We start from the raw sequence: 20,725 nt of genomic DNA, 5'->3' as shown, positions 1-20,725 counted from the left end.
TGACCCTCCCCACTGCCCACAAAAACCTTCCCTTCTTAGCCAAAATCACTGAGCCATTCAGGGGAAGAATTATGGGGGTCTTTTTTTGTTGTCTGGAGTCCCTGGGTGGTACAGTTAGTACACTTGGCTGCTAATTGAAAGGCTGGAGTTTTGAGTTCGCCCTTCACCTCAGAAGAAAAGCCTGGTGATCTGCTTCCAAAAACCAGCCACTGAAAACCCAATGGAACACAGTTCTTCTCTGACACGCATGGGGTCACCCTGAGTCAGAATCAGCTTGATGGCAACTGGTTAGGGTTTGTTGTTTTCTTAATATTTTTTTGTTGTCCAAAAGGAAGCATCCACATTAAACTATCTCAGTGTCTGCTTTTGCAAATCACACTTAATAGCTTAAGCTCTTAGAATTGAACTGAGTTTATCAAGAATTTTTCAAACTTTAGAAATGAAGAAAGGTTAAAGATCAGGATAAGTCATTGGCTGAACCTGGGCAAAATCCATGATTCAACAGCTTCAACCCTAAAATATACTCTATCACCATCAAGATATTTTTCTTCCATGCCCCATGCGTACTCCTAAACATCTGTTCCCTCGAACAGTGACTTTCATACTCACAGGCAATTATAGCCTCCCTTTATTCATCTTCTGCTGTGCTACTACAACATAGAGACATGGCTCATCTTCCCTCTCACATGGGTGACTGACTTCCAATTTCTTGTCCCCACCGCAAAAGAATGACTGTGCCTTGACAACCAACAATGCTGCTAAATCCTTCTTCTCAATAGCATAAATAAATATAATTTGAAAAACCAACAGACCTGTGACCAGAAACTGCTGGAGTTCACTGACTGCTCTATTGAGCTGCTGTTCTTGCCTTAAAAAAAAAAAAAAAATTAAAAAGTGATGTGTGTTTACTCACAGAAGTGAAGTCCAAAGCATAACCTTGACACTAAGTCCTTGACGACACTCCTGTCTACTAGGCAGTGATGGCTAACTGACAAGGAAACTGAAAGCTGAATCAGGAGTGCACCCCGACTTTGGGGAACTTAGTGGTCAGAGCACATTGATGCCCCTGCGGCATTAAGGTCTTAAATTAATTGTCCCCACGCAGCAGTCTCTAAACTCCTGTATTGCTGCAAGACAAATCTTCCAGAGGTGCCTAAATGCACTTCTTAGAGCATTATTGCCAGCATTGTGTATTTAAGTAGAATGGCAAGGTAAGATTGCTGACCGCAAAAGCATGGTGACAAAGTTAGGGGATGTCTTAGAAGGGAAGTCTGTAGCAAGGGGACCAAGAACCAGAAGGTACAGTTTCTTCAGAGCAACTCCATACAGTGTGTGTATGTAATGAATGTTTTCAAGCATCACTAAAGCCCAATTCCATTCGGTGGGAGAGTGAAGCGCTGTTTTTAAAGAAAAAAACAGGAGAACATGCATGTCTACAATACAGAAATCAAAGTCCTTGGATAAACTGAGGCTATGGAGCAGAACCTCGGGCTGCTAATGACACCATCAACAGCAGCTGCAGTTTTAAATCAAAAAATAACTTTTAGTGTGAAAGGCAAGGTGATTCAAAAGTACAGTGGTCTTTTCAAGCTTGATCACAGAAAGCCGCCATTGTTACTCCTACAATTTCTGATAAAAGGTAGCAATGCCAACACACAGTATATTTTAAAATGGAAACAACTCAAACCATGTTTACAGAGAAATGTATTTGGCCTTTCCTTTCTTTTGCTTTTCCTTAACTTGTTCTTAACAAAGCAATATTTCTTCTCCTCTACCAGTATTGCCACTCTCAGTCAAATTCTAATAAGGGTAGATATTAAAGGAGTGAATACATAGGCTAGAGCTTGGTAAACTCTAATCTTCCAATTTTTGCTGTTGCAATTTGCTGTCAAGTTGGTTTTGACTCACAGCAACCCTGCGAACAAAGAACAAAATGTTGCCCAGTCCTGCATCATCTTCACGATCGTTGGTATGCTCAAGTCCACTGTTGTGGTCACTGTGTATTTTGAGAGCCTTTCAACCTAGGGAATGCATCTTCTAGCATTATGTCAGACAATTTTCCGTTGTAATCCCTAGGATTTTAGTTGGCTAATTCTCAGAAGTAGATTGCCAGGACTTTCTTCCTGGTCTAAGTCCAGAAGCCCCACTGAAACCTGACCACTATGGGTGACTCTGCTGGTATTTGAAATACTGATGCCACAGCTTCCAACATCATAGCAACACACAAGCTACCACAGTACAATAAACTGATAGATGGGTGTGGGTTCCTATTATTACAAGTACAATACTCATATCACTGCTTTCAGTGAACCAACAGTCTGCAAATTTTCCCATTTGGTAACAAGGCCTAGACCCAGCCAGCAAGAACCCCTAGACCACCAAGGTCATGTCCCTTCAGATGGTAGCTTTCTGGATTTCAAATTCTTATGAAAAAATAAATAATGGTTTAGCCCTAAGCCCTATCTGCATAGACCAAAGGCTAATGTGACAACTTAAAACTGATTTTAAAGAAGTGTTAAACACAGCCTACTGTAATGAGGATATGGTAACAAGACTCTGACACCAAACAGCACTGCTTCGAGTGTCACCTAAGTGAGGGCACCGAGGAACAGGGTAGAGGCAGTGTCTAAACGACACTGGGGCACAGGTCAGAGTCAACATCTGCAATCTGGCCTCCCTCCACCCGTCTATTGAAATATAATTCAGTAGGATAAATTGCTAGACATGTCTAAACCCCCTGGGAAATGACAGATATTGATGAATGCTGCTGGCAAGATATATGGAGGGAAACGGCAAATAAATAGAACCATTTTTTCTCAGAGTCAGTTTGAGGATGTGTGGAACAGCTGTTAAACGACTTGTCAGTTCCCCATTCTCTCTTCTGCCTTCTCCTGCGTCTTCCAATCTGCCTTCTCTACATCTCTAAAACCTCCCCAAGGACTAGTATCTTGCCCTCTTTAAAACAATAACCAAACAAATAAGAGTTATCTCTTTCTCCTCCTCCTCTTCTTCCTGTTGCTTCTCTTTCTCCTCCATCATACTTTATAAGGTCTCTTCTCAACCCAGTTAATGCAACTCCATCCAAAAGTTCACTCCATCTAACTTGTTTGCTGCCCCTCATGATCCTAGAAATACCCTCAGTTTCTAAACTCATGAAATCTAAACTCTTAAATTTAAGTTCATTACGATTTGGCTCCAGTTATGAGGCTCAAATCCTAAATTCAAACTCTGACTACTACCAAAAGTATTTTGACTTTAATGCACCAGGGAACAACTTGAGCTCAGTATCTTACTTTTTGGGAAATTAAGAATCTTACTCAATAACATTCTCTTGCATTTTATTGATGCACCCAGATGTCACTTGCAGCCCTGAGATGCTAAACATTTCTGACAACTGCCCTATATCTAAACAATTGTGACGGAGGCCAATGGGGGTGAGGGAGGGGGGAGGTGGGAACCAGGAGTTTTAAAGAGAAACAAAAAGAACCAAAAGTAGCCATAAAACTAAAAACCAAACAAGTTGCCAATGAATCGATTCCAACTCATGACTTATACTGTGTCAGAGTAGAACTATACGCCATAGGGTTTTCAATGGCTGTGATATTTTGGAAGTAGATCGCCAGGCCTTTCTTTTAAGGTGTCTATTTTTTTTTTATGGGTAGACTTGAACCTCCAACCTTTCAGTTAGTAGCTGAGCATTTAACTGTGGACACCACCCAGGGACTCCTAAAGCTGCCATAAAACAAAAAAGCTCACAAGCTCATGGCGACCCTACATGTGTCAGAGCAGAACTGCACTCCACAGGGTTTTCATGGCTGTGATCTTTCAGAAGCAGATCACCAGGCCTTTCTTCTGAGGTGCCTCTGGGTAAGTCTGAACCACTAACCTTTTAGTTAGTAGCCCAATGCTTAGCCATTTGCCCTACCCAGGTAGCTAAAGCAGCCATAGCAGCCCTGGAAAAAAAAAAAAACTCCAAACCCATTGCCATCAAGGTAATTCCAACTTACAGTGATCCTACAGGACAGAGTAGAACTGCCCCAGAGGGTTTCCAAGGAATGGCTGGAGGTTTCGAACTTTTTGGTTAGCAGCCGTAGTTCTTAACCGCTGCCCCACCAGGGCTCCATAGCAGTCTTAGAGGGGTTGAAACAAACTCTTCATCACAATCCAAGCAGAAATTTTCAGACAAGTCTAAATTTCTTAACATGTTCTCCAGTTTTACAAGAAAACTTCTATATACAGCCTAAATTACATAATAGTATATTTCCACATATATTTTTTGGGAACAGTTTCTAGTTCCATGCTGGGTTTTATTCAAAGCAGATTTCAAAATTTTCCTTCTCAATAGTGATGTCTATGCATGCTCCCTAAAGAATCCAATATTTCCCCTTTAAGAACTCTTGCTGGTATTGATTAATGAATAAGCAAGACATCTAGAACAAAACCATGGAATAATGCATCAAAAATACCATATAGTAGATCTCCTCAGTGCCTCCAAAATGGCAAGTTGCCAAAGGTCTCTGCTCTGATTGAGAGATCTCAACCAGAGCCTATGTAATTTGTTCTTCCTCCTGCCTTACCAAGAAAGTTCGTTAATATCCACTTTACCTGGTTTAAAAGCAACAGGGTCTAGGAATCATTGTTATCCAGATTGCAACCCTCTGCCCTGAATTAAATCCTAACAAATTGCTAAGTGCTTTAAAAAACATCATATAACATTGCCCTTGTTTTTAAGAGAAGAAAAATCAAAGCCAAGATTAGCATCACAATCTCCAGCACTGCTCAAGAATTGATGACCGGTGTGGAGCTGGAATTCAGCCTCTCTATTTCTGGTTTATTACCTAGCCACTAACTTCTTCTGAAAGTTCAGGTGACATTTAGTAGCAGGGTCCAGGATCAGTGCCTCATGTTTTCAGAAACACTTTTGCTAGGAGACTTGACGTTCCTTTCCAGAGAATCCAACTATGCTCACGGGAAAATCCTCGTGCTTTGGTGTTGAGCTGGGGGACTGCAGCTATTTTGTTGTTCCAATCAGCCTCCAAATGGTCATCACTCAAGACTGAAAGCCTGATAATTTTCATCTAGACATTCCATTAAATTCATTTAACTCCCCATTATTGTAATCTACAGAGAGCACCGTGATTATAGAAGGCATGGCAGAGGAGCAGATGCAAACAGCTCTCAGATGGCAAAGAATTTCTCAGATCTCTTTAGGGTCGTCCACAAAGATGGCCCTACCTCCAATGTGACTACACAGCTAAAAGGAAAAATAAACCGTAAGAAAAGGATATTGTACTAATGTCTATGTGGAAGGCTTTAACCTTTTGCCTTTCATACCATGAGATAACATGCTTGGACATAACCCCTGGGGACAGGTCCATCCCAGTACTTACTCATAAAATAGGGCTGCCAATTTAGCAAATAAGATATAGGGTACCCAAATAAGTTTGAATTTCAGATAAATAACAATTTCTCTTTTTAGTATAACCTGATGCCATCAAGTCGATTCTAATTCATAGCGACCCTACAGGAATGAGTAGAACTGCCCCATAGGGTTTCCAAGGAGCGGCTACTGGATTTGAACTGCCGACCTTTTGGTTAGCTCTTAACCACTACACCACCAGGGAGAACAACTAGTAGAGCCACAGAAAAGTTTTTTTTGTTGTTGTTTATCTGAAATTCAAATTCAACTGACCATTCTTTATCTGGCAACTCTACTTACTGAGAACCTAATACAGTGTTTGCAACATACGGGGCTTTGTTTCAAGAACAGAAGGAAAAAATCCTTAAGAAATTTACAAACTAGCAAAAGGGATGACAGGTATACAAATAATAGAAAGTAGACATGGTCTTTTTTTTTTTTTTTTTAGAAAAAAGCAAAATAGAATGGTATTCAGAAGAGAGGGAGGAAAAAACTGTAGCTGTGGGAGAATCAGCAAAAGCAAAATGAAGGTGTTTGGGATAGAATCTGAATGCAGGAAAGGACGTTGATGGTCACAGCTTCATTTCTCTGTTACTGGACCTAAGGCTGGGGTCTCACCACCCTGCATGTGTGCGTGTCTTCTTTTTTCTATATATATATATATATTTTTCTACATTATTTATGTACAATATGGAGCCCTGGTGGTGCAGTGGTTAGGTGCTCAGCTGCTAACCAAAAGGTTGGCAGTTCAAATTCACCAGCCGCTCCTTGAAAACCCTATGGGGCAGTTATACTCTTTGCTATAGGGTTGCTACAAGTCGGAATCCACTCAACAACCATGGTTTTTTTCTGTTTTATATACAACATAGAGGAAACCCTGGTGGCGTAGTGGTTAAGTGCTATGGCTGCTAACCAAAAGGTCAGCAATTCGAATCTGCTAGGCGCTCCTTGGAAACTCTACAGGGCAGTTCTACTCTGTCCTATAGGGTTGCTATGAGTCGGAATCGACTTGACGGCAGTGGGTTTGGTTTGGGTTTGGATACAACATAGAAGCCAAAAACTAAGGAAATGGAGCAACAAAACAGAGTGGTTTTACACTGAGATTCCTGGCAACCAAGGCAAAGACAGAAATGAAAGAATAGCACCATATCAAATCAATCTAACTCCTTTCTCCTTGTTCTGAGCTCAGAGAAATCTGTCTTAGAGATTTTAATCAAACGGCAATGACAAGCATAATTATCACTGTCCTTTAGAATAATTTAGGAGAAAAGTGGAGATGTATCCTACAGACAATGAATAACAACCACGGGTGCAATGCCGTGTGTGCATGCACACATGTAAACACTGAACGAATGTCCATGTATGTTCACTGACATATGCATATGCCTCTCCTTTACAGGGGCTAGGAAAAGAAGCTGGGAGTTCTGCTACCTTCTGCAAAATCCTTCTTAAGCCTAATTTGGTGCTGTGTTAATATGTTACAGTGATCATAATTCCACCTGTCTTACTCAGAAAGAAAGAAACATTTTAAGTGAAATTATTCTCTCTTTTTAAAGTTTTACTCACAGTAAGTAAGCCTGCAATGAGTTAAAACCAGAAGAGAGGACTCAGCCTCAGCTCTCACTTCAGGCCCTGGTGTGATGAAGGAGCCTGAGACGTTCCTTTGGAAGAACAGAGAAAGTATCCGGCTAGGCAGACACAAGAAAATAAATTTAGCCCTGGCAATATGCATTGATGAAGTACTTGAATGACAATGGAACATGACAATGACAAATGCAGGCTACCACCACCAGAGTCATTAATATATCAAAAACATTAATTTTTATAAATCTTTAAGCTTCCTGGTTGGTGGCATTTGCATTTCTCTGCACACTGTTTTCCCTGTGGCTTTGATATAAAGTCAGCTTCATTTTCAGTTTCCATCTGGGAAGTTAAAAAAACTTGTACATTCCTGATCTTTGATTAGCCACTGAAAATGAGTTTCAAGCAAGAGATGGATGGCCTGGCGTGCTCAGTTTCAGCAGACAGTGATACCCACCGCGTACTCCTTTGGGGAAGAAGGGGGACTTCCTCACACAACAGTGGAAAGAGTCTATGTGTGGGGGAGGTTTGGAAAGTGGGGAAAAAAAAAATGAAGGAAAGCCAGTCTCCTTCTCATCTTGGTAAAAAATCAGTTACCTTTATGTTGACTCCAACTCACAGTGACCCCATGTGCATCAGGGTAGAACATTGCTCCACAGGGTTTTCAATGGCTGAGTTTTTCAGAAGTAGATCACCAGGTCTTTCTTTCAAGGCACCTCTGGGTGGACTCAAACCTCCAACCTTTTGGTTAGCAGTTAAGCATGTTAACCATTTGCACCACCCAGGGTTTCTCTCAACTTGGTAACTAAGATTATTTACTACTTAAGCTCAAAGGGGCCTTGGGAATATCGAGTTCAACCCATTCATTTTACAGATGAGGAAACTGAGAACCAGAACTGAAGGCAGGCTACTCAGAAGTTAACTTGGAGCTAGAATCTGGGGCTCAGATTCCCATTTCATGTCCTTCTATTACACACTGAAATAGTGGTGTAAGAGATCTCAAAACGCTATCTCCACTCAGTCAGGTTACTTGCTTTCTATCTTTAAACTCCATCAGTTTAACTCAGGGATCCCATTTTTCTTCCAATCTACATCTCTCCTAATCACTACCACATCATCACACCCTACCACCATGCCGCTGCTGCTGTTCAGAGGACTGACGTGTACAATCTGATATACTGATTCCAACACATGAGCAGTTAGCACCTTAAATGCACTGTACATGAGGAAAGAATGCCACCAAAAGAGCCAGAGTTACCTTATGTCCAACTATGTTCTAGTGTGGCATAAAATGGCACTCCCCACTATCTTCCTTTCCCAACCTCATCTCCTTCCTCCCCAATAACTCAAAGAGTGTGCTGTGTGGGATCTAATAGGCAATATCTATTTTCTATTACTCAAATATATATTTCACGCTCTCAATTTTAATATAACCAATTGCACCTTTGTGGCTTCCTCATATACACTAAAGACTCAGGGAGTTAAAACCACTTCATCTCATATAGGCTACACGAAGAGGGAGTAGGAAGATGAACTCTAATGCACCATTCTTTTAAGAGTCTAAAAGTACACAATGTACGATGTATAGGAAAACCATGACCAGTCATGCCCAGGACTCACTGTGCCCTATCTGAGTAAAGCAGGTTTTCAGGGAAATACTATAAAAACAAGCAGGAGAGAGAAAACAAAAAGGAGTATGATTAGGCTACTTCAAAAAACTCAACTCCTTGATTAAATGCTATAAAAAAAAAAAAAAACTGAAATCAAAGGTCATGTCATGTAACTCCCTTCATATGACTATACAGTTTCCTAAAGAAAATTTTAAGAACTTTGAGTTTTTGATATACGGATTCAAAAAATTCATTTTTCTCTCAGAAAAGGCCAATGTCTATTATAGAATCATACTAGAAGATATGAAATAAGCCAAGGAAAGAGACAGCGAAGGAAAGGGAGAGATGATACAGAAATAGGGAGAGGTGGAAATGAAGATGAGATGGAAAGAGAAAGAGAGGGAGAGAAGGAGAAAGGTAAGCCTAGTACTGGTGAATCCTACTACTCCACACATTTTTGGTTTGTTTCTGTCAAGGTTCTTCACTAGCCTAATTGGTGCAGCGATCTCCTTTAGATATTTAGATACACAAAACTTGTAAAATAATGCCAGCAAAAACCTTAAATGACTTGTAGACACTCTTCTATGGTATACTTTGAAGAATTTCAGGTACAGGATTTGGTTTACCACATCCAGCATACCTAGCCAAAGGTCAAGCAGGCTAACTTATTTTGAACATGACAATGGTTTAGATGTGTCTGAATATACAACTGATTTTCCATCCCTAGCAATCTTAAAATTTTACATTAAATGTTATTTAAAACCATGTTAGTTACCTTTTGCTCTGTAGAAGGCACTTCAAGAAACTTAAGGGAAAGCAGTTCTCCTATCAAAAACATTCTTTTAATTAACATGCAGGGCTTAGTTTTAAATCCATCAAGTCCCAACCGACGGCTCCCAGCACTCTCTGAAACCCACACCCATATCAAAGCAAAACAGCTCAGTCTCTCAACTAACTCTGGGTTTAAGAGAAACGCATTCAGTTCTTCAAGTCCACATGTAGCCTCTTTCCTTAGTTAATCTTCATCATGCCCAACACTGTCACATTTTCAGATGGCTTCATTGGTGCAAATGCCTGAAGGAGAGATTTGGGCTTCAGAGAGAATTCTACAACCTGGGTCTGAACAAGGTGGCCACCTGGCAGTTCTTAACCAGCAGGTGGCAGGGGGAAGAGAGGGGCCCTGAAAGCCACCACGTGAGCAAGTGAGGGGGAGAATGACTCATTGGTAAACCATCTGCATGAGAGATGAGATATAGCAGAAGGCTCCCTGATAGAAAGCCACTGGGAGGCAGCATCTGCCAAAGGAACCAGCTAACAGCTGCGCACCCCATTAAGTCTTAGTCTCATGAGAGCCTTCTACTCTGACAAGGAAAAACTACCAACACTTAGAAAAATACACCAAAATATTCATCTTCTAATTAGATAGCACACAAAATATGCATGCAAAAACTGACATAAGAGCAGTGAATACGGGAGACGGTTTTAAACGCATCTTAAAATCATGTGCTCTCACCAGGAAGAAGATGCTAATGGAGTTGCCTCTTTGTTGTCTGATGAGAAACACCTCAGAAAAAATAGGTAGAGACATTCTCCAGCTTCATAAATATTTTTCATGAACTACACAATTTTACAAGTTCTACAACAGAACACTAAACCAACTTAAAAGAATTTCTGTCTCTAATTATGTGCCTTCAACATAGATATTTTATAAGTATTGAAAAATAGTGAAACAATTAGAAGCAGGATGTTTTTAAGCCAGTAAAACCTTAAGTATGACATATCTACGGATCTGGAGTTTTTTATTTGCTGTTCAAGAGTCAAGTACCAAAATCAGGAAGTATATAATAAGACAGCACCATTTGTAAGAACTGCTAACATCTTTGCCCTTCCAAAGTTTCAAAATTTGCCTGATTTCAAAACATCAACATTCCACTCAACATTCAGGAGCTGATTAAGTCAAATTCAGATCAAGCACTGCTCACTTACTTCCCAACCCTACCACACACCCAACTCCCTGCTTTCATCCACTTTCCAAGCTTCCAATGGCTTTGGCTCTACCCCTGACAACACCCACCTTGGCCACCAACCCTCCTCTCATGCCTAGACAGCACAGCTCCACCCCTCCCCTACATACCTCTCTTGCCTGATCCCAGAACAGGCCTCTTTGTTTCGTTCTGTGAAACCGACGATTCTATTACTGAACACAAATTTCCCCAGGGCCATAACGTTTTCCCCAAATGTGCAGACAGACTTCACTTTCAATTCAGGATCTCATACCTTAAATGGGCTGTCAATGCTTCCAAGAAATCCCACTACATTTATAGATTCCTTCCAATTCTCTAAGACTATTTCACATTTCCTTCTCTCCTCAACTCTCATCAAACTTTCCACAATGCCCCACATAGGTGTCTCATAATACACTGAGAAAACTGTAGCCACCAAATTGATTAAACCACCTGCCTCTACATCTATTTTCTCTTTCTTCCTCCTGTTAGAATAAAGGAAATTTCCCTCTTCCTATAAAAGGCCAACTCCTTTCCATGTGCTCTGGATGAATATGTTGTTCCCTTCCTCCAAAACCCTTCACTTTTTTGGCTACCAACTCTCACCCGAACTATCTTCAACACCCTACAAACATGCTCTCATGGTTGCCACACTGAGATGGTTCTCCCCGACCCCTCACGTTTTTCCAGCTGGCACCCTATTTCTCTACTCTTCCACAGCACAATTTCTCAAAAGAGCTATCTACACAAGCTGCCTCTGATTCGTTCATTATCACTTTCCCTTAACCCTCTCTGTGTTAGCTTCCATCCATACTTATCTACTCTCCCCAGGGTTACCAAGGACCATATTTTTGAATCCAATGACACTTTCCTGTTCTCACCTTACTCCCTCAGATGGAGTCAACATCACTGGCCATCCTTTCCTTCTCAAAAGTATGTTTCTCTCCACTTCTGTGATTCCATGCACAGTCCTACTAGAGATCCCTATTTAGCATGTCTCCTAGGCATTTCAAACTTAACATATCTATAACTGAATTAACCACACCCTAGATCTTTATTAAAACCTATTTCTCTCCAGCCTTCGCAACTTAGTAAGTGCCATACTTCCTGTGCCATCTTGTCGTCGCTTGGTGGCAATAGCCCAGCTAGCAATCATATTTCCTAGTGCCTACCACACCACCACTAACTTTGCAGTCAACTGTGATCATGAGGCCTGATCTTGCCAAAAGAATATGAATGGAAATGAAGTGTGACTCTTCCATGCTGGGACTTTTAAGAAGGAGGGCTTTTCTTTTTCTCTATTTCTGCTTCTTCTAGCTGGAAGCTGAGCGCTTTGCATCCCCAAGGAACAGTAACACCAGAAGATGGAAGGAGTGTGCAACCCTGAATCACTATGAGGGAGAGAGCTGACCATTGACTCAGAACACCCACTTTGGACTGTTACATGAGCAAAACATAAACTACTAGTGTGCTAAATTTTTTTTTTTTTTTGTTTGTTATAGCATCTAGTGTTATCCTAACACCATTTTTACACAGGCATTCCTTTGACAGCATTACAAAAATGAGGAAAATTAGACAGCACAGGTTGTATTTAGGTGCAGTAGTTGCTAAATGCCAAGGTTACCTATAAGATAGCAGTATTTTATGTAAATTAGCTTTAATCTGAATTCCTTTAGACTTGCTCACTAAACTAAGGAGTCCTCAGGAGGAGAAATTCATTAAAATGTACTAAACTAAGCACTATATAATATTCAAAGACACTGGCCTCTGAGTTAATTTTAAAAGAAAGAATGTTTTCTGGAATCATTTTGTTTGTGTTTCTTCTCTCTCAATGTAACATTCACTCAGAAATGCCACCTTCTAATGTTACTCCAAATATATTTACGTAGTCCAAAAAAGAAAATTCAATATTTTTATGTAACATGGACTACCACGACTCTGAGTTTTAGAGATTCTAGTTCATACTGTCTACATACTTGATTTCTCATTATTATGTGCATGTTACACACTTATTTTAGATTCCTCTTTCTTTTACATTACAACCCAAACACCTTTGAAAAATACAACTCTCTTCATGAGGAAAAGCAGCCTTCATTTCCTGACTGTTAAGGCTGCAACACACATCCCAGCTGGGAAATGTAGGCAAGGATCTGAGGCACTCATTTGTACATCAAGAAGCTAGGATTCGACCCTGAGGTTTTGCACCTCATTCTATAGCTTCCATACTGTGAGCTGTCAGGTGTGCTACTACACCTCCCTGCCCAGACTTGAGGGTCTGTGTGATTAGAATAAATGTTGCTCTTCCTCATGAGGGACTCCAAAGCTAGTCAATGTTTACACAGTGTTTCTAGATGCCTCCTAGCAAGCTGAAGGCCATGAAGACAGAAAACACCATCAGCCTCCAAAAAAAGAAAAAACAAAAACCAAGGTAGCGAGGGGCATGGTGAGCTCTGGGTCTGGTGTTCAATGTCAGCCCCGCAAAAAAAGGAATCAGTTGTTTTTTCTCCTTTAAATCTAGTTGTTGTTAGTTGCCATCAAGTTGATTCCGACTCATCGTTGAGTGACCCCAGGTGTCAGGATAGAACTGCTCCACAGGGTTTTCAAAGCCTCTGAACTTTCAAAAGCAGATCGTCAGGCTTGTCTTCCAAGGCACCCATGGGTAGGTTCAAACTGCCAAACTTTTGGCTAGTAATTGAGCACTTAACCATTTGCATCACCCAGGGACTCTTTAGTCTAATACCCTTAGTGATTCAAGGGTTAGGGAAAGAAATATCAAAATATTAACAATGGGTGTTTATGTATAGTTGAATTATGGGTTTTTGGTTTTTCTCCTTATAGCTCTCTGAATTCTCCAAATTGCCTACAATGAACACATATTATTATCATTGATAAAAAAAAAAAAAATTGGTAAATATTTTAGTGTAAAAGAATTAAGAGAGAGAGAGAGGCTAACTATGATAGACTGAATTGTTGGTCCCAATTGCTCACCCCTCTGGTAGTGTTATACATCTATACCCTTGACCAGGGAGCCATGTTGGATGGAATGCACTTCCCACCCCTTGACTCTGAGCTTGACCATATGACTTGCTGTGGCCGACTGAACATCAGCAGGCATGCCACCTGCAGGGGCTTAGAATGTACCTGTGCAGGTTGATTTGCCTGCCCTCTCATGCTCCTGTGTCCTTTACCAGAGATGAAGCCTTGGGTAGCTGCTAGCCCAAGGAAAAACACAGACACATAGAGCCCGTCTGGACCCACACTGTGTCCTGGAACCAAGCCCAGTCACACCTAAACTGGGTCATCCACACCCCAGCTGACTTGCTGCCACATGAGCAAGAAATAATTATTATTGTCTGCCACTCATATTTTGTGGTTATGCAGCATTATTGTCATTGACTGACACATCACCTAATGCCACAGAAAAACTCAGGGGGCAAAACCTATCTCAGGAATTAAATCTTAGGGTGTGAAAAAGGCCATGGCTTCCTTCACATCCCCATTTATTCAAGGGCCCCAGTTAACCATCATTCCAGTTTGACAAAAGTCCTTAACAGATGGTAATGGTTTTCCTCCCTCCAGTTAAATATAAAAATATACAATTATTTAATTATAACTATACTAAGCCCCATGAAAATGTATGGGCTACTATGAGGCCATTCAACATCAGGACCTCACAATAAAAATATACTGTGAGTCTCTTTCAATTAAAACACATTCTTTTACAACATTATTTTTAACGTTTACAATTGTTTTCCATTTTATGTGCATACCATAATATGTTTAATAAATATTCTTTTGCCAGATATTTAGATGACATGCAGTTTTTATTATTATAAATGGTGCTGCTCTAAATGTTACTCGTTAATTCTCTGCACATATTCATGATTATTTTCTTGTGATAAATTCTGAGAAATAGAATTGCTGGGTTAAACAGTGTGTAAATTTTAAGGTTTTTAATATGCATTAATTGCCTAGTTTCAATTTACTTTTATAATTAAGGAACCAAGAGCCCTACAGATTTAGTCCCAGAATTCAACTAAGCAAAGATTTTCTCACCTAGGATTCACTCCCATTAATCCTCCTGGAATTTAGAGTTTATCTAAATTCTTCTTGGTACCTAATGTGCAAGGGACAGTGTAGTAGTTACAAGCATGAACTCTGGAACCACAAGCCTGGATTCAAATCCTGGCTCTGCTGTTTACTAGCACCATCACCTTGTACAAGTTACTCAACCTACCTGTGCCTCAGTGTCCTCATCTGTAAAATGGGGATAAGAGTGTCTCCCACACAGGTACATAGGGATCTTGTAAGGATTAAATAAGTCAATTAATTCCCTAAAAACAGTGCCTGCTACATAGTAAGTTCTTAACGTTAGTTGTTATTGTTACTACTAGGAATAAACAGATGAATAGATCACAGATCCCCCTTAAGGAGCTAAGAGTTTAGTGAAAGTTATTCAAGATTATTGGGTGGCAAAATTTTCAAACTATAAAATAAACTCGGCCTTCACAAATTCTTTGTTTTGAGGAAAGCAGTAGGATATTACCAAAGAAAAGATCCTTGGATTAAAATAAAGTTAAGCAATGGTAAGATAGCTGATCTTTAAGTAACAGAATATATTAGGCACAGACTTGTGATGGCAAAGCCAGCTCGGCTTAATTTAAGTTTAGGGACAGGGTGTACCTAGTTCAGTGGTAGAATTCTTGCCTTCTGTACAGGAGACCCAGGTTGGATTCCCAGCCAGTGCACCTCATATACAGCCACCACCCGTCTGTCAGTGGAGGCTTGAGTATTGTTACGATGTTAAACAGGTTTCATCAGAGCTTCCAGACTAAGACAGGCTAAGAAGAAAGGCCTGGTGATCTATTTTCAAAAATCAGCCCACGAAAACCCTATGGATTATAATGGTTTGATCTGCAACCAATCTTGGGTGGTGCAGGACTGGGCAGCCTTTTGTTTCACTGTGTATGGTGTTGTCATGAGTCAGAAGCCAACTAAGCATCGGCTAACAACAACAAATATGCCCGAAGGTGAGATCGATGTGATTACTTACAGTTGCCTAAAACTTGCAGAAGCTATGTTTTTTGGGATCAGGAACGATGCCACCCTACTCTAATACTTGACAGTGCCTGATGCAGAAAAGAACCTCAGTCAATGAGCCAACCTGAATTTCATGAGCCCAAGTTTCCACCTGCTCCAAATATCCCCCAAATTGAATTAATTTATGGGCATAATACTAATAGCCACCCATTACCGGGCTAAGTGCTTTGCATACATTATTTCATTTAATCCTCAACTAGCTACCCAGAGGGCCAATTGAGCATATTTTCTTCATGCCCCAATAAAATTTTCAAGGAATTATTTTTAAAAACAGGCTGATACCCCAGAGATTTGTGAAGTTCTTCTAAGAACTATTAGACCTTTAAAAAATTATCTTACCAAAGATTTAATTACTTAAAATAATTTTTCATCAAGCTAAATTGTACAAGGATAAAATTGCTAAAGCTGTTAAGATAATGAAATGGGTATCAAGTCCAGCTTTTTTTTTTTTTTTTTTAAGCTAAAGGCCAAATTTCATGTTTTAGGTCACATACCTGCATCAAGAGCTATATGTTTGCATTATTTTAAAGCTTTAAACAAACTGCTTTAACAAAAATGGTGGGACTCATTACTGCCCCTCCTATTGGTCAAAATAGTTTAGTCAGGGTAAGTAAATTTCCTAAGTGAAATTAAAAAGCTAGGAGGGAAGCCTTTTAACTTTTAAAATTTAATTTCACCGCTGTGATGGTTAAGGTTGTGTCAACTTTGCTGGGCCATGATTCTCAATGGATTGGCAGTTATGTAATGATGTAATTTGGCAGTTGTGTAATGATACAGTCATCCTCCATGATGTGATCAGCCAATCAGTAGTACAGGGAGTTTCCTTGGGGGTGTGGCCTACATCCAATATATATATGGATGCTCTGGTAAAGCTCACTTGCTAGCTTTGGATCCTGCGTCCAGCTCATCATCATCTGACCTCTAGTTCTTGAGCCAGCAGCTTGCTGATCTTGGGATTCGTTGGTCTCCACAGCCTGTGAGCCAGCAGCCTGCCATCTTATCTGCTGATCTTGGATTCATCAGCTTCCTCAGCCCGTGAGCCAGTGGCCTGCTGTCTCACCTGGTGATCTTGGGTTCGTCAGCCCCTGCAGCATGAGTCAGGACAAGCCTCCAGCCCAATTCCTGATCCACAGACTTGGAATTTGCCAGCCTCTACAACTGTGTGGGCTGTTTCTTTGAGACAAATCTCTCTCTACATATATTTATGCTTCAGTGGTTTTGCTTCTCTGGAGAACCCAGCCTAAGATACCCATGTATAAGTATTAGGCTAAATAATCTTGATCTCCCACTTAGAAAATCAAATAGTCTGTGCCTACCAGAGGGACGCAAAGAAGAATGCCCAAACATGCATTTGAAGGGCATCAGTAAATCTGAAGTGTGAACATTTGCCTTCAACTCGGTGAAGTGCAGCAGCTTTTTGATGAACTACTTCCCAGTGGCCTGAGGTCAGTTTTACCCTCCTATCCATCAGTATGCCACACTGAGTCAAATGTTGCAGACTCCACTGATTTTGGACAGAAATATTTTCATTCCCAGAAATTTCATCTCCAAAAAGTCAAAATCTGTAATTTTTCAAACAACGTGAATAACAATTTATTTTCCAGACTATTTATGAACTGGCAAACAAAACTATCATATGTAGAGACTTTGCTTTGGCATTTAAAACCAATAAAGTTCCTTCAATAATATTTATACATAGAGACTCAAAATAATAAGAATCTAACCCATCATGATTTAAAAATAAGTTTAATAACATGAAGTTTTAAGTGGTAAGTTAAATTAAAAAAATAAAAATAAAACCATGTTTTAACTTAATTTTACTTTGGCTATTTTTCAAGTCAGTAGAAGTGATTTGTAAGTATTTGGATTTGAAAAAATTAAAAAATTAATTAATTTAACTGAGAAAACACACAGTTTAAAAGTGAGTGAAAGATGTGAACAGACACTTCACAAAAAGAGATATATATATGCATGCTATGAAAAGAGTTTTGACCCCATTTATTCATCGGGGAGACACAAATTAAAATCATAATGCCATACCACTTTATACCTATTAAAATGGGTAAGATGAAAAAAGCTGGCAACACCACTTGTTGGCAATGATGTAGAACAATTGGACCACTCATCCAACCCTGGTGAGAATATAAAATGGTACAACGGTTTTGGAAAACAGCCCAGTATTTTCTTATAAAGTTGAAAATACACTATTGATACATGCAACAACATGAAAGTAAAGCCAGATACAGTAAGAGTATGGACGGTATGGTTTAAAAGACAAATCTAATCCATAACAATGGAAGGCAGATCAATGATTGAGGACAAAAATGGTGACAGTGGTGGGATTTGAGGTAATGACCAGAAAGGAACACAGAAAGCGTTTTACATCTCAGCTGAAGTGGTACAGTGATTAAGCGCTTGGCTGCTAACTGAAAGGTCAGTGGTTTGAACTCACCAGCCGCTCAGAGGGAAAAGATGCGGCAATCCACTTCCCTAAAGACTACAGCCTTGGAAGCTCTATGGGGCAGTTCTACCATGTCCTATAGTGTTGCTATGAGTCAGAACTGACTCAACAGCAATGGGTTTATTTTTTGACGTCAGTAGTGGTGGTTATACTGGTATGCTAAGTTGACAAAACCCACCAAAATGTACACTTAAAACAGGTACATTTTATTATACTCAGGTAAATTATACGTGAGTAAAGTTTACAAAAAAAAAATTTTTTTTTTTAATCCTCTATTTAGCTGTTTTCTAGATTGGAGTAGATTCTACCAACCAGTCTGCAGGTGTAGTCCTTGGGTGGCACCAACGGTTAAGTGCTTGACTCTTAGCCGAAAGGTTGGCAATTCAAACCTATGCAAAACTGCCTTGAAGGACAGGCCTGATGATCTGTTTCTAAAAGGTCACAGCCTTGAAAACCCTACAGAACAGTTCTACTCTGCACACATGGGATCGCCATGAGTCAGAATGGACTCAATGGCAACTAAGCACACAGAGTTTGCAGACAGAAAAGTCTGTTCTTAGGTAACCCCGATTTTAACACATGGAACTCCACAGCCATTCTCAACCTTCTAAAAGAAACACAACCCCTTCTCTTAAAACAAGTCACTCACGACTCACCAGTTAGGGCTCCTCCCAGGCTCCCTCGCCGTAGCTGTCTTCCATCCTCACTCAGCTGTCTTTTAAACTTCAGTGACTTGCCAGGGCCAGAAGCCACATCTGGGTTGCTGCATTTCCGAAATGGCATGGGCGGAGGGGATAATATGTGATCAAGCTGCAGAGAGAAGGACAGGGACATCACTTGCTAAGAGCACTTTCTCCCTCAACACAACCCAGAACAAAGGCCCAACCAGTCATTCTTCCTTCCTTTCTCAAATCCCTCTCTCTCAATCCTGTTTTTAATTTAACTAGTTTAGAGAATTCAGGTTCTCATTGTTGTGTCTTTCATCTGGCTTTGCTGCAAAACCTCAACAGCAATGTTTGTCATGACACATTGGTGGGTCATGAAATCAAACCTGTAGGTAGTGCCCAGGGTTTTTGAATGCAATAGAACAGAAATTATCAGAGTCCACTGAAGGAAAGGGGAAGTCTTGTTTTATGAAAATTTTTATTCAGTTATCCATGTGTATACATATATCCTAGGTCACTATATAAAATATATATCTTTCTTTGGGCCATAGTCCAAAAATTTTAAAGAATATTGCTCTATAGAGAAGCAATAGGTCACTTCTTCAGTTGTTCACAAAAGAAAATTCACAAGCTTCTGATGCTCATAAACGTATGTCAGGGAGGGAAATTTCTAAGCACCACAGACCCTAATGGAAATCAATATATCACTACATCTTATACAGCTTTTTAAAAGAAAGACTGTCAGAAGAATCAGAGAAACCAAAGCAACTTCATGAGACAGCATTCTACAAAAGAATCCCTGGTGTCACAATACTTATTTCAAGATTTGCCCTTTTGTAAGAAAACCTTTCACACTTGAATAGGGCCATACTTCTAAAATGTTCACCTTTAAGTGAGTCTACATGTATATACTGAGTCTAGATAGCTATTAAGGACAAAAATATCCACATGCATGTACATGTACCCAGGTAGTTGTTAAGGACTGAAAAGAAATACATGGGTTCATTCACAAAAATTCCCTCTGCCATAGACAAAAGTCAATTTTGTATAAATTTTAAAAAGATTTGGGTAATATTGCTCAAAGCCAGATATTTTTAGGGATGATTCATTCAGATCTGTTTTGTTTTGCTTTTGTGGTAGAGAGGTAGTCACCTGGTTATACCTGTTTATATTTTTTTCAGATTAAGGTTATTTATAGGAGAAGAAATTTGGGGACTTAGAATATTGATTTGTCTGTCTAGCCACTGCAGTGTACTCAAAACCACTGCTCAAAATGAAATTCTGCCCTCCCTACGAGTAGCCCCTCGCAAGCTAGTAGAGGTAGAACAAAAATTCTTGGCTCAGCTTCCAAAGATGTCAACCTTCCCTCAAACTCAACTGTGTACATCAGTAATGTGGAAGAGCCGGATTTCAGGCGCTTGTCAACAAGTACCACCTCAAACTCATTGCTAGTCAGCATCTACTCTGTTTCTGTGAGAGGTCCTTGAAGAACCAGCAGTCCATGCACTGCAGGATCGAGCCAGGTCAGCAGGAAAAAGGGACCCCAGGTTGCACTTTTAGAAGAAACAACCTTTTCCAACACGGAGCTGTATTTATTGTAAGGTATTTTTTTGCAGCTGTTGTTCATTACTTCAGTGTCCTATTTAGCGGAGTCTCCAGAGGAATTTCTGTCTAGTCTTAGATATTTTGTCCTTAAATCTTATGGACAATAAATTGTAACAAGGGAAACCCAGGCAGTTACACACCAGCTACTAGAAAATGATGAACCAAGCCAGTGAAGCAACTGAGACAGGTTATTACATGATGTGGAATCTTTTTGCCTCTTTCTTGGTTCCATTGCATGTCCTTACTCTAATTTTTTTCTGCCAAGATTTTTATTTTGAAAA

At 40.0% G+C, this 20,725-nt stretch overlaps 1 protein-coding gene across 7 annotated transcripts in view; it reads right to left on the bottom strand.

Annotated features, from left to right (window-relative positions):
* Window positions 1-20,725, bottom strand: part of MAST4 (microtubule associated serine/threonine kinase family member 4) — a 721,413-nt gene that overhangs the window by 490,113 nt on the left and 210,575 nt on the right. For all 7 annotated transcript variants that reach the window (XM_049864865.1, XM_049864768.1, XM_049864777.1 and 4 more), the window contains exon 2: window positions 18,831-18,984. In XM_049864865.1, coding sequence (XP_049720822.1) covers window positions 18,831-18,984 — 154 coding nt within the window. The remainder of the gene's footprint in view (window positions 1-18,830; window positions 18,985-20,725) is intronic.

This window comes from Elephas maximus, chromosome 2 (assembly GCF_024166365.1).
Source record: "Elephas maximus indicus isolate mEleMax1 chromosome 2, mEleMax1 primary haplotype, whole genome shotgun sequence".
NCBI classification, from domain to species: domain Eukaryota; kingdom Metazoa; phylum Chordata; class Mammalia; order Proboscidea; family Elephantidae; genus Elephas; species Elephas maximus.
Note: the sequence above shows the minus strand (reverse complement) of the source record. Positions and strands in the feature narration are given on the sequence as shown.